General features: G+C 47.8%; 1 protein-coding gene across 5 annotated transcripts in view; it reads right to left on the reverse strand.

The window, feature by feature from the left end:
* Nucleotides 1-14,842, reverse strand: part of LOC105009086 (ubiquitin carboxyl-terminal hydrolase 47-like) — a 19,199-nt gene continuing 4,357 nt past the window's right edge. For 2 of the 5 annotated variants that reach the window (XM_029117744.2, XM_029117743.2), the window contains exons 8-12: nucleotides 11,799-11,927; nucleotides 5,750-5,878; nucleotides 2,102-2,139; nucleotides 1,974-2,008; nucleotides 1-1,866 (exon numbers count right to left, since the gene is read on the reverse strand). In XM_029117744.2, coding sequence (XP_028973577.1) covers nucleotides 338-1,866; nucleotides 1,974-2,008; nucleotides 2,102-2,139; nucleotides 5,750-5,878; nucleotides 11,799-11,927 — 1,860 coding nt within the window. In that variant the 3' untranslated portion in view covers nucleotides 1-337. Of the gene's footprint in view, nucleotides 1,867-1,973; nucleotides 2,009-2,101; nucleotides 2,140-5,749; nucleotides 5,879-10,632; nucleotides 10,668-11,102; nucleotides 11,248-11,798; nucleotides 11,928-14,842 lie in introns of those variants that run through there. The other 3 variants (XM_013140339.3, XM_029117745.1, XM_010868485.3) reach the window with 3 other exon arrangements.

Genomic DNA, 14,842 nt, shown 5'->3' on the forward strand with positions numbered 1-14,842 from the left:
CACAGTACATAATTCTGTTCAAATAAAATGACATCAACAGAAACAAAATGTCAATAGCTTGATAAATGTTGACAGCTTGGTAAATTTAGAATTGGTATTTGCTTCTGTCACTATATACATAATTATTTTATATCTGTAGTTAGTCGTGTCTTTTCCATCAAGGATTTACCAAAACATTTGTATATGTTTTAAAGTCATTTCAAATTTTATCCAGATAGTGTAGTGTCAGTTCTATCATAATGGATAATTACTATAGCTTTTATAACCATGAAGCTCAATACTCACCAGATTATTCTCAGGGTGTCCATGTCATTCTGTTTATCAGTATTTAAGTAAACTAGATTGTGAGAAAAGGGCTCTTTGAATCTACTCTTTTTCTCCTTGGGCCCTTATTTTCCTCCGTTCCTACCATTTCCACTTCTTTTTTCTTTTTGTTTTCCTTCTCTTCTCTCTTGCCCATTTCAATTATCTTCTTCGTATCTTCCTTTTTTATGTTTTCCATTAATCTCTTCTCTTCATTTACCAGTCTCCATGGCCTTCTCTTAACTTTCCATTTTCTTTCCCACTTCCAAAACCTAAACCATTGTCCACTCCTCTTATTTTCAGCCTTTGTGGTTTTCTTTCCTCCCTTTCTTCGTATTGGAAAGCAACACTGCGTCGTGTACTCTGGGGTGTCTGTCTTTCTGCTTGGTGAAGTGTTGCCAGTTCTGTCAGATTCTGTCATGTCAAAATCCTCTCCTAACTCAGCCACTCCAGAATTTCCCCTCGTCAGTGTAGCTCTACCTATTAATGCCATGTTGTTGTCCTCAGGGTCACCCTTAATTCTGCCTGCCATTGCTGCACCATCAACATTCCTCTTTCTCTCATCATTATGCTTAAGGACTAACACATCCATTCCTCTCTTAACCACATCATTCTCTGTTTTATTTTCCAATACATTATTCTGTGTGCTGTTAACATCATACTTTATTTTATTTCCATCTTGTCTTATTTTCTCCTGTTCTCTCTGTTTTTTTTGTGTAACAAACTCCCCTGGTCCTTTTTGTTCTTTAGCCCCGAAAACATCATACCTATTCAGTTCTTTTTGTCTAACAATCTTATCCACATTCTGTTGTTCTTGAGTAACAACAAAATAATGTTCTTCTTTGTTTGTTTGTGTGTTTTTCCTCAAAACATCATATTCTTTCTGTGTATTTTGTGTATCATCATCATCGTCTTTCTTTTCTGTTTGTCCAACATCATCATCCTCTCCTTCCTGTTCCTTTTGTCCAACAACCTCACACTCTTCTTTATTTCCTTCTTCTCTAACAATATCATTCTCTCCTTTGTGTTCTTTTTCCCCAAAAACTTTGTTCTCTTTCTGTGCTTTTTGTCTTACATCATCTTTCTGTTGTTCTTGTCTTACGTCTTTCAGTCCTTCCTGTCTAACAATATCATCCTCTCCTTCCTGATCCTTTTGTCCAACAACCTCAGACTGTTCTTTTTGTTCTTCTAATCCATTCTGATCATCACTTTCTTTAACGTTAACAGCAACCTTATTCTCTCCACTCCAGTATTCTATCTTTGTCTGTTCTTTCTGTTTATTTTGGCCAAAACCATCATTGTCGCTTTTCTGTTCTTTTAGTCCAATAACATCAATCTGTCCTTTTTGTTCTTTTAGTCCAATAACCTCATCCTCTTTCTGGGCATCTTCTGTTCCACCTAGTAAGTTAACTTGATTGATTGCTTCATTTACTTGAACATTTTTGTCTTCTTTTCTTTTGTTGGTTTCCATCTCAAAGGAACAGGAAGGAGTAAAGGTTGGTGAGTCACTGCGTGACCTTCGGTTGTCAGTTCCATGGTTTATCTGACAATCTGGAGTAACCACTTAAAAAGTGAAACATGTTGAATGTGAATTTTCATATAAATTCTTATTTGACCATAGATAATTAGAATGACATAGATAAACATTTCGTTTACATTTCTTTACTTACATTTTCTGTAAATAATCAGATACGCATTCTGAGACCTATAGTAAATGGATAACATTTTAATAAAACAGACACAATTTTGCAAACGAAACACACCAATAGTCTCCTTAAAATATAAAAGATATATTCACCTAAATCGGTCTTCTTGTTTAAATGTGTCTGAATTGAGCTGTAAGAGAGAACAGAAATATTCGTAAATATAAGGGAAGGATGTGCATGTTAAAAGAGTAGTAGGTCTTTTATTAGGAATATTTTAGACAAAAAGTTAATGTGGTTGCAGAATAGATCCGTCCATGTTGGATCTTTCTCCAGAATAGATACTAAATGTTCTGTGCATTTACTGTCTGAGGTCAAACCCTCTTCAACATGTTGTACCAAACTTGTCTGTTGTAACTGGTAACAACAGGCTATTCCAACATGAGCATGACAGACAACAGGCAGTCTACTTGAGAAAGCGATTAACACATATACTTGTTGTTGAAACAAAAAGTACACAAAGACGCCCAAAATGTAGAGCATCAAACATTCTAAATTATAGTAATTTCTTATTTTAAATCCACACTTATGAAGTATAGAGCAAAGTCAAATGTAATCTGGCACCTAAATACAAACTTCCACCATGACAAGAAGTCTTAAAACAATTGGCTTTGTACAGTAGGGCGTGTTGGAGCTAAGAAACCATTCTTGTGGAAATGCAACAAGCAAAACAGATTGTAAAGATGGTTTCTCAGCTGCAACATGCCCGACAAGACTTATTCTAATAATTGACTTCGCATGAAAGACTTCTCATGGTATTAATGTGTATTTCTATTTATTCTGATGTTATTGTCAGGTCATGGCTGGGGGCCTCTAGGCGTCTCTATGCGACTGGGGGCCACAATTAGGATCTGGCTGCAGAGGTGTGTCTATATAGGCATCTCTGTGTTACTGTTTTCGGTTCTCCCCAATTACAGACAGCTGCGTCTTGCTGTCTCTAATTGGGGACCCTTTTTAAGTTGTTCTGCTTGCCTTTCAGTTTCTCGGTCATTGTATGGAGTTAGCCTTTGTGTTTGCTGCCCTTCAGTTTACGGTTTGACTCTGCTTTTGTTGTTTTCTGTTAGTTTTTTGAAAGAGGAACATTAAAAGGATGTACTTCAGCTCTGTTCTTCAGCGCCTTGTGTCCGGCCTCTGAACCGGGACAGAATGACCGACACACCAAGGACGCAGCGGAGCTGGACCAATGGAGGAACTCCTCAGAGGCAAGGAGCTGGACCAATGGAGGAACTCCTCAGAGGCAAGGAGCTGGACCAATGGAGGAACTCCTCAGAGGCAAGGAGCTGGACCAATGGAGGAACTCCTCAGAGGCAAGGAGCTGGACCAATGGAGGAACTCCTCAGAGGCAAGGAGCTGGACCAATGGAGGAACTCCTCAGAGGCAAGGAGCTGGACCAATGGAGGAACTCCTCAGAGGCAAGGAGCTGGACCAATGGAGGAACTCCTCAGAGGCAAGGAGCTGGACCAATGGAGGAACTCCTCAGAGGCAAGGAGCTGGACCAATGGAGGAACTCCTCAGAGGCAAGGAGCTGGACCAATGGAGGAACTCCTCAGAGGCAAGGAGCTGGACCAATGGAGGAACTCCTCAGAGGCAAGGAGCTGGACCAATGGAGGAACTCCTCAGAGGCAAGGAGCTGGACCAATGGAGGAACTCCTCAGAGGCAAGGAGCTGGACCAATGGAGGAACTCCTCAGAGGCAAGGAGCTGGACCAATGGAGGAACTCCTCAGAGGCAAGGAGCTGGTCTCTGAGGGGGAGCACCTCCGTGATCTAGCCCGGGATCCAGGGCGGTGGCAACGCTGGCAAGCACCACGTCGGCTTTCCAACGCGCAAGCCCAGAAACCCCCCCCATCTGTTTATTTTTGGGGGGGAGGGGCTATGGGGGGCGGAGGGGCGAGAAGTGGAGCAGATGCTGGCTTTTGAACTGTGCACTGATAACAAGCTGGTCCGGAGGATGCGGCATCCATGATTCACAAAATGAATTACACATTTTGAATAGTGAGACCACAGGACAGTTTTCCTCCTCACCTCAGTCCATCTTAAATGAGCTTGGCCCCAGAGAAGTCGGTGGCGTTTCTGGATCTTGTTTATATATTATTTATTTTTTGCATTGTAGAGTTTTAACTTGGATTTGTGGATGCTGCGATTTACTGTGTTCACAAACAATGCTTTTCAGAAGTGTTCCTGAGACCATGCAGTAATTTCTACTATGGAATTGTGTCTGTTTTTAATACAGTGCCGCCATTGAGGGCCTGACGATCACAGCCATCCAATATTGGTTTTTTCGGCCTTGTCCCTTGCATACATTGTTTTTCACCGGATTCTCTGAATTTTCTCTGAAAATGAGATCCTTCCAAAGACGTGAATTTGAAATCCCAGGGCAAGTGTTGTGCTGCCTGTAACATCATCCAGCTTGACCGGTTTGGCGGTAGGTCAGTGATGGTCTGGGGAGGCGTAACCTTGGATGGTCGCACAGACCTCCACGTGCTAGCCAACGGTCCCAGGCTGAAATCCTCAAAACCATCGTCAGACCATTTGCTGGTGCAGTAGGCCCTTGGTTCCTCCTGGTGCAGGACTTTCCCCGGCCCCATGTGGCCAGAGTGTGTAGCCAGTTCCTGGATGATGAAGGCATTCATGCCATTGACTGGCCCTAATGTTCTCCAGACCTGAATCCAATGCTGCCAAGTAGCACCACAGACTGTCCAGGAGCTCACTGATACCCTGATCCAGGTCTGGATTAGTAAATGCATTTGGGTTGTGTCCAGTGTCTATGAAACCTAATCCAGGTCAGAAGCATAACCAGATGGACATGGACAGGAACAATGGGTGAAGGGGGGGGGGGGTGGTTGGGGGGGTTTATCAGGTTTTTAGGTTTACAATGTTTTACAGTGGAGAAGAAGAACTGACACTTACACCACCCAACACATTAACATAGCAACGTAAAACCTTGGGGCTGAGAAAGGGGAGTCCAGTAACACTGGACAATGGAGAGAATCAGGTTCTCTTTTCCTGTGTTTTGTTCCCTCCATTCTTCCTTCTATATTAAGCATTCCCACAGCATGATGCTGCCACCACCATACATCAGTGTAGAGATGGTGTACCTTGTACGTCTTGTCACCCTCCCATACAGGCTTATGCAGAGTTCTTGGTAAAGTTGACTGGGGCATTTTTGGCCTTTCTGTGGCTTCTCTCATTGAGTGCTGAGTTTGTTTTGATAGCCTTCTCTTTTCTTAACAGTGCCTATGGGGTGTGATGCAGCTTCCACTTCCTGATTACTGATCCAACTGTGCCCACTGGGATATCCAAACACATGGATATTGCTTTGGACCCTTTTTTCAGTTTTTCTGGGCAAATGGGATTTGTTTTACCGTGTCGTTTTATTTATTGCCTAGATTTTTGTATTTTCCTTTCACAAAATGAATACCAAATGAATAAGGACCCCAACCACAACTCTGGGAAAACAAACAAACTTATGTTCAATCCACAATACTAGTATTGTGGATTTTATTGTTACAGGGGAACAGTGCACAAAAGTATGAACCTTTATGCACTCACTGTATGTTGCGCTAAATAACATATGCGTAAATGTTCTCTTCGGTCTCTAAGGATTATTTTCCTAAAATAACATTAATTCTAACAAATACAAAAATGCATGAGTGAAGGCGAAGTTGCAGAAAAAGTACTTTCTTCAATGGTGTGATACAAAAATATTGGCAAAGTACAATTAAACAAGTAATTTGCCCCTTACCAGTCGGACATATGTGTCATCAAAGACATACCAGTTGTGATCCACATAGGACCTGATTGTGGCTGTGTAATGTCCACCTGTTAGACTTCCCACATGGTCCACAACCGCATAGAGCTCATAGTCACAGTCCTGTTCAGAGACAAAAGGTCTGCAGTTAAAACACCATTTCCCAAAAAGTAGCAACGCTGTGTAAAATATATTAAGGTAAAACAGAACGCAATGATGTGCAAATCATTTAAACCCTATAGAAAATCACGTTTCAAAAAAGCTGGGACAGGGGTGTCACGGCTTCGGGGTTTGGGAACAAGGAGGAGCAGGAGAAGGCGTGGTAGAAGGATATTTAATGGTATCCAGGAGAAATGTACAATATATATAGTACGAAGCGTCGCACAGCTCTTTGTCACAGTCGGAGACAATCACACACAAAGACAGGGGGAGCAGAGGGAACATATATACCGGGGGGAAACAGCGATGATGAGGAACAGGTGCACTAAACGGGACACAGGTGAAATGAATGATGAGACGGTGGTGTCAGAAGGCCGGTGACGTCGACCGCTGGGGCCCGCCCACTGCAGGGGGAGGTGAACCAGCAGAGGTCGCAGTTGTCACAGTACCCCCCCCCTGATGCGCGGCCCCAGCCGCGCGACGACGCCGGCCTCGGGGCCGACCCGGGGGGCGCGGAGCAGGGCGGTCCGGCCGACGCCGATGGAAGTCGCGGACAAGGACGGGAGCCAGGACGTCCTTCACCGGAACCCAGCTCCGCTCCTCCGGGCCGTACCCCTCCCACTCCACGAGGTACTGGAGGCCCCCCGCCCGGCGCCTCGAGTCAATGATGGAGCGGACAGAGTACGCCGGGGCCCCCTCGATGTCCAGAGGGGGAGGGGGCACCTCCCGCACCTCACACCCCTGGAGGGGACCATCCACCACCGGCCTGAGGAGAGACACATGAAACGAGGGGTTAATACGGTAGTCGGGGGGAAGGCGTAACCGATATGTTACCTCGTTGACTCTCCTCAGGACTTTAAAAGGCCCCACAAACCGCGGGGCCAGCTTCCGGCAGGGCAGGCGGAGGGGCAGGTCCCTGGACGAGAGCCAGACCCGGTCGCCCGGCCGATACACCAGGGCCTCCCCGCGGTGGCGGTCTGCATTGGTCTTTTGACGGCGGACAGCGAGCCGGAGGCGGGATTGTACTGCCTCCCATGTGCCCGCTGCCCGCCGGAACCAGTCGTCCACCGCAGGGGTACCGGTCTGGCTCGGCGTCCACGGCGCCAGGACCGGCTGGTAGCCCAGGACGCACTGGAAAGGCGTCACGCCCGTGGAGGAGTGGTGCAGAGAATTCAGTGCGTATTCTGCCCACGGCAGAAACTCTGCCCACTCCCCCGGCCGGTCCTGGCAGTAGGACCGGAGGAACCTACCCACTTCTTGATTGACCCGTTCCACCTGCCCGTTGGACTGGGGATGGTAGCCCGAGGTCAGGCTGACCGAGATCCCCAGGTGCTGCATAAATGCCTTCCACACCCTAGACGTGAATTGGGGACCCCGGTCAGACACAATGTCCTCGGGCACCCCATAGTGCCGGAAGACGTGTGTGAACAGGGCCTCCGCGGTCTGCAGGGCAGTAGGAAGGCCGGGCAGAGGCAAGAGGCGGCAGGACTTCGAGAACCGATCCACAACGACCAGGATGGTGGTATGGCCCTGGGAAGGGGGGAGATCTGTCAAGAAATCAACAGAAATGTGGGACCATGGTCGTTGTGGAATGGGCAAGGGGTGCAACTTGCCCACAGGTAGGTGCCGGGGTGCCTTACTCTGGGCACACACCGAGCAGGAAGAGACGTATACCCTCACGTCCTTGGCTAAAGTGGGCCACCAGTACTTACCGGCCAGGGCACGCACTGTTGGCCCGATGCCAGGATGACCGGAGGAGGGAGATGTATGCGCCCAGTAGATGAGGCGGTCGCGGACAGACGCCGGCACATACGTACGGCCCTCAGGGCATGTGGGCGGAGAGGGCTCGTCGCGCTGCGCTCCGGCGATGTCCGCGTCCAGTTCCCATACCACCGGTGCCACGATGCATGACTCCGGGAGCACGGGAGCATCATCCACTGGCCTCTCCTCCGTGTCATGCTGGCGGGACAGCGCGTCAGCCCCGACGTTCTTACTCCCCGGCCTGTAGGTGAGAGTAAACACAAACCGGGTGAAGAACATAGCCCACCTTGCCTGGCGAGGGGTCAGCCTCCTCGCTGCCCGCATGTACTCCAGGTTCCGGTGGTCAGTCCAGACGAGGAAAGGGTGTTTAGCCCCCTCTAACCAGTGCCTCCACGCCGACAGAGCTCGAACCACGGCCAGCAGCTCACGATCACCAATGTCGTAGTTCCGCTCCGCCGCACTGAGCTTCTGGGAGAAGAAGGCACAGGGACGGAGCGTGTTACGACACCCCGTCCGCTGGGAGAGGATGGCACCGAGCCCACAATCGGACGCGTCCACCTCCACGATGAACTGGAGCGACGGGTCGGGATGGGCCAGGACCGGAGCGGTGGTGAAACGGTGTTTCAGTTCCACAAACGCCCGCTCCGCGTCCACGGTCCACCGCAACCGGGTCGCCCCCCCCTTCAGAAGGGAGGTGATCGGAGCCGCTACCTGGCTAAAACCCCGGATAAACCTCCTATAGTAATTAGAGAAGCCTAAGAAACGTTGCACGTCCTTAACCGTGGTTGGGGTCGGCCAATTACGCACGGCGTCAATGTGAGGCTCCTCCATAGCCACACCTGTGCTGGAAAAGCGATAACCCAGGAAGGACACAGACGACTGGAAAAACAGACACTTCTCGGCTTTCACGTACAGGTCATGCTCCAGCAGTCGAGCCAGCACTCTGCGCACTAACGAGACATGTTTGGCGCGGGTGGCAGTGAATATCAAGATGTCATCAATATACACTACCACTCCTTCGCACAACAAGTCCCGGAATACGTCGTTGACGAAGGACTGGAAGACTGAAGGAGCATTCATCAACCCGTACGGCATCACTAAATACTCGTAATGGCCAGACGTGGTACTAAAAGCGGTTTTCCACTCGTCTCCTTCCCGGATACGCACCAGGTTATAGGCACTCCTGAGGTCTAATTTAGTGAAAAAGCGGGCCCCGTGCATCCTCTCCACCTCCGCAGAGATCAAAGGGAGAGGGTAGCGGAACGGAATGGTGATCTTGTTCAGCGCCCGGTAATCGATGCACGGGCGCAAACCACCGTCCTTCTTTTTCACAAAAAAGAAACTCGAGGAGACCTGTGACTTGGAGGGCCTGATGTAGCCCTGTTCCAACGCTTCCGTAACGTAGGCGTTCATAGTCTCCGTTTCGGTGCGGGACAGTGGATACACGTGACCCTTCGGGAGTGCGGCTCCGTCAACGAGGTCTATCGCACAATCCCCCAGCCGGTGTGGTGGCAACACAGCAGCCTTGGCTTTGGAGAAAACCGTAGCCAAGTCCCTGTATTCGGGGGGAATGGGCACGGCGGGCGCACTGTCTGGACTTTCCACCGAGGTCGAGCCAACGGAAACACCCAAACACCTACCCTGGCACTTCCGCGACCACCCCGACAGACGTCGACTAGACCAGGAGATGAAGGGGTCGTGTAGGGACAACCAGGGGAAACCTAAAACGACCGGGAACGTGGGAGAGTCGATGATGTGGAATGTAATGGTTTCGCTGTGTCGGCTGTCGGTAATCAGGAGGAGGGGAACAGTGCAACTCGTGACCAGACCTGACCCTAGTGGCCGGCTGTCTAAAGCTCTCACGGGCAGGGGGGTGTCAAGGTCCTGGAGGGGTATGTGCGACCGTAGGGCAAAAGACCTATCCATGAAATTCCCGGCTGCGCCTGAGTCTACCAGCGCCTTACACCGGGCAAGCAGCGGAAATCCGGGGAACCTAACAGGGACAGTGCACATAGAGAGGGAAGAGGTTAGTGGCGAATGTGCATGTGCTACCTGGGGTGATGCGGAAGTGCCCTGCCTGTCGCCTCTTGACTCAAGGAAGGAGGTGCGGTGTGGTGCAGTATTACGGCCTCGTTGCCCCCTGGAGGCACTCCGCACCTGCCCTCCCCGACGTCTGCCCGGCAGTGCAGCCGCCCCCAATTCCACGGGGACGGCGGTGACGGGTTGGCAGGGTGGAACGGGCGGGCCTCTACCGGGACGTCCTCGGGCAGCTAGCAGGTTGTCGAGACGGATGGAGATGTCCGCCAGTTGGTCAAAGGAGAGGGACACGTCTCGACAAGCCAGCTCCCTCCGGACGTCCTCGCGTAGGCTACACCGGTAGTGGTCGATCAGAGCCCGCTCGTTCCACCCCGATCCCGCTGCCAGGGTCCGGAACTCCAGAGCGAACTCCTGCGCCGATCTCGTCTCCTGCCGTAGGTGGAACAGTCGTTCACCCGCCTCTCTCCCTTCGTGCGGATGGTCAAACACGACTCGGAAGCGGCGGGTGAATTCAGCGTAGCTGCCCTGGGTGGGCTGCTCGAAGTTCCAAACGGCGGTGGCCCACTCCAGGGCTTTCCCGGACAGGCAGGAGACGAGTGAAGAGATCTTCTGGGCTTCGGTCGGCGCAGGATACATTGCCTGGAGCGCGATGTCCAGTTGCAGCAGGAAACCCTGGCAGCGGTCCGCCGCCCCGTCGTAGGCCCTGGGTAGCGGAATGGCCATCGCTCCCGTGCTGGGCGGCGTGGCTTGGGAAGGCGTAGAGACGGCCGGTGCTGCGGGGTTCCGCTGGCTCAGCTCTAGGCGCTGCACCGCTTTCAGTACGCTGTCCATTGCAGCGCCTAGGCTGGCCAGCATTGTTGAGTGTACTTGGACTGCCTCCGCAACACCGACCTCGCCTGTGGCTCCTTCAGGCTCCATATCCTTGTTGTAGTTTAGGTGTGTGATTCTGTCACGGCTTCGGGGTTTGGGAACAAGGAGGAGCAGGAGAAGGCGTGGTAGAAGGATATTTAATGGTATCCAGGAGAAATGTACAATATATATAGTACGAAGCGTCGCACAGCTCTTTGTCACAGTCGGAGACAATCACACACAAAGACAGGGGGAGCAGAGGGAACATATATACCGGGGGGAAACAGCGATGATGAGGAACAGGTGCACTAAACGGGACACAGGTGAAATGAATGATGAGACGGTGGTGTCAGAAGGCCGGTGACGTCGACCGCTGGGGCCCGCCCACTGCAGGGGGAGGTGAACCAGCAGAGGTCGCAGTTGTCACAAGGGGCCTCGGGAACACATACGAAAACCATTGTCTTGCTACAAAATCTTTTTAGAAGCCTGAACTAATATGATGTCACCACTTAGGAATGCTTTAAGTGTTCTCTGAGATTTCTCTGAGATTTCATTGGTGTAAAGAAAAGTGTGATTTGTGCTTACAAAATTTTAAAGAACACTAGTTCTGTGAGGAGCTGGTTCTGTGAGATCCTCCTCTCTCATTCGTAGCAATGTCCTAGACTCTCAAGGGCAACGTAGATTGTCTGTGGTCCAAGATAATAATCAAATAGTATTTTGCATTATAAAAGTAGGGGAGTAGTTTGACATCAAGCAGAAAGCTATGTGTAAAGAATATAGACATTAGGGTGAATTGATTATGTCCTTTTAGGGATAGAGATTTTTGTCTAATAGATTATCTTTCCAGGTGTGGCTGCTTAGTAATATAATTCCGTTAGAGGTAGGAAGAGGATTGATCCAAATATTATTCCAATATTGGGTGCAGGATTCAGTCCTCTGTATAATCAAAATCCACTTTTATGCATTCCATAGAAAGTCTGGGTCTATGCATGAACCACATATTAATTAAACCACAGGAAAATGGATAAACACACAAAATCTGTGCATTTTACCACATATTTGGTCTCAATAAAATGCACAAAACCATGAAATCTGTGACATTTATTTTTGTATGTTTTGTAAAATGTTGTATATTGCGTTGCAGCCAAAGAACACGATTTTAATTTAGTTTTGTTTTAATTTAGTTTGTGGTGTGGCATATTATGAAAATAGAAAATTATGAATAAAGCTTTTGTACCTGTGTCTGTAGTTTGTGAGGCACTTCCACATAGCGGTTGATTTTGACATATGCCATGCTGTAGTAGTCAAATTCAAACCGCTTGAGGAGCAGAGTAAGAATGTCTGGGTGATGTTCCATCCTGCATTCCTACAAGATATATATGACAACAAAACACATTATACATTAACACATACTATACACTGTATTACAGTTGTGTATTTCACTGTAAACACCAAATTAATTTGTATTGATTTTATTGACATTATCCATGTGATGCAACGCTGTTGTTCTGCCTCTTTGCAATTATAGGCCTTTGACAAGGTGAACATAATAAATGGACCTGTGTGGACCAGGGTGGGTCAAGCAGTATTTCTCCAGTGTACATGGACTCCTGCACATGGAGTGCAGTCCGGCCAGCTGATCCTTCAGAAAAACTCTCTTAAAATGCTTCCCAAATTCCCTTTCCAATTAAGCATAAAAATGTCTGATAATATTTCCAGACAATTGACAAATTAAAGGAAAACACATTTTTGTACTGCAATGCTACAATAATTTCTCTCTGTGTAGTCCTGTGTAGTTCTGAGGGCATGTGATACTGTATGAGTAAATAGGATTGTTATGAACATTGAGTGAGTATGCTCAAATGTTGCCTGTATTATATCTTTTTTTTCATGAGTTTAGATAAATGTGGTATTTCCTTTCTGTAAAATTTTATGGAAAAATAATTCCTTCATTACACTTTTGATTGGAAGACAGCTGCTTCATGTCCTGTGTAAGTACTTAATATATTCCCCCCCTTTCATGGGGTACAACACATTGACATTCTAAATGTGTTGAAAACCTGTCTCTTCTGTTTTTCCTAAAGATAACATTTTTATAAATTTTCTTTCTGGGTGAAATTTTGTTCATTGCATTCTTAGTGGAGGCCAGTATACTAACATTACCTTATATCCAAGCTGCATGCCGTAGTTTAAAAATAAATTAAGGAAGAAACAGGCCTTATTTTAGGTGTCATACAAGAAGTCATACAAGAGGTCATACACTCACCTAAAGGATTATTAGGAACACCATACTAATACTGTGTTTGACCCCCTTTCGCCTTCAGAACTGTCTTAATTCTATGTGGCATTGATTCAACAAGGTGCTGAAAGCATTCTTTAGAAATGTTGGCCCATATTGATAGGATAGCATCTTGCAGTTGATTGAGATTTGTGGGATGCACATCCAGGGCACGAAGCTCCCGTTCCACCACATCCCAAAGATGCTCTATTGGGTTGAGATCTGGTGACTGTGGGGGCCATTTCAGTACAGTGAACTCATTGTCATGTTCAAGAAACCAATTTGAAATGATTTGAGCTTTGTGACAAGGTGCATTATCCTGCTGGAAGTAGCCATCAGAGGATGGGTACATGGTGGTCATAAAGGGATGGACATGGTCAGAAACAATGCTCAGGTAGGCCGTGGCATTTAAACGATGCCCAATTGGCACTAAGGGGCCAAAAGTGTGCCAAGAAAACATCCCCCACACCATTACACCACCACCACCAGCCTGTACAGTGGTAACAAGGCATGATGGATCCATGTTCTCATTCTGTTTACGCTAAATTCTGACTCTACCATCTGAATGTCTCAACAGAAATCGAGACTCATCAGACCAGGCAACATTCTTCCAGTCTTCAACTGTCCAATTTTGGTGAGCTCGTGCAAATTGTAGCCTCTTTTTCCTATTTGTAGTGGAGATGAGTGGTACCCGGTGGGGTCTTCTGCTGTTGTAGCCCAACCGCTTCAAGGTTGTGCGTCTTGTGGCTTCACAAATGCTTTGCTGCATACCTCGGTTGTAACGAGTGGTTATTTCAGTCAAAGTTGCTCTTCTATCAGCTTGAATCAGTCGGCCCATTCTCCTCTGACCTCTTGCATCAACAGGGCATTTTCGCCCACAGGACTGTCGCATACTGGATGTTTTTCCCTTTTCACACCATTCTTTGTAAACCCTATAAATGGTTGTGCGTAACTGAGCAGATTGTGAAATACTCAGACCGGCCCGTCTGGCACCAACAACCATGCCACGCTCAAAATTGCTTAAATCACCTTTCTTTCCCATTCTGACATTCAGTTTGGAGTTCAGGAGATTGTCTTGACCAGGACCACACCCCTAAATGCATTGAAGCAACTGCCATGTGATTGGTTGATTAGATGATTGCATTAATGAGAAATTGAACAGGTGTTCCTAATAATCCTTTAGGTGAGTGTATTTCAACATAAGCTTTTGTTTCTGTGTTGACCAAGTTTCTTGAACCCGTAATGGTTCAGGAGTTCATACAATGTTAACAATTACTCAAAGATGTCAATTTATCATCACTATGACCACCTGCCTAATATGCTGTTGGTGGCATGAACTCTACAAGACCCCTGAGGGTGTCCTGTGGTATCTGGCACCATTAGCAGCAGATCCTTCATGTCCTGTAAGTTGTGAGGTGGATCCGCCATAGATCAGACTTGTTGGTCTTGGTTCTCCACTGCTCCGAGGTCCAGTTCAGACGATTCTGGGTCCATGGTAGGCACTTTTGACAGTTGACAGGGGTCATCATGGGCACTCTGACTGGTCTGAGGCTATGCAGCCACATACACAGCAGGGTGTGATGCACTGTGTTGTGACACATTCCTCCCATAACCATCATCAGATTTTCTGTGACTTGTGCCACAGTAGATTTAGTCAGTTCGGACCAGACAGGATAGCTTTTGTTGCCCTCGCACATCGATGAGACTTGGGCACCCAACACCCTTTTGCCGGTTTGTGGTTTGTTCCTCCTCCAACCACTGTCGGTATGTACTCCCCACCACAGACAAGGAGCACCGCACAAGCCTTGTCGTTTCAGAGATACTCTAACCCAGTCATCTGGCCATAACAATTTGGCCCTTGTCAAAGCTGCTCAGATCTTTACAGATCTTTCGCTTATCTTCTAATTGACCCAGATGTTGACATGTGCCCTTTTTAGGAGATGATCAATGTTTTTCGCTTCATGTTGTAAGTGGTCATAATGTTTTGGCTCATAATTGTTTGT

Source organism: Esox lucius, chromosome 24 (genome assembly GCF_011004845.1).
Source record: "Esox lucius isolate fEsoLuc1 chromosome 24, fEsoLuc1.pri, whole genome shotgun sequence".
Classification (NCBI taxonomy): domain Eukaryota; kingdom Metazoa; phylum Chordata; class Actinopteri; order Esociformes; family Esocidae; genus Esox; species Esox lucius.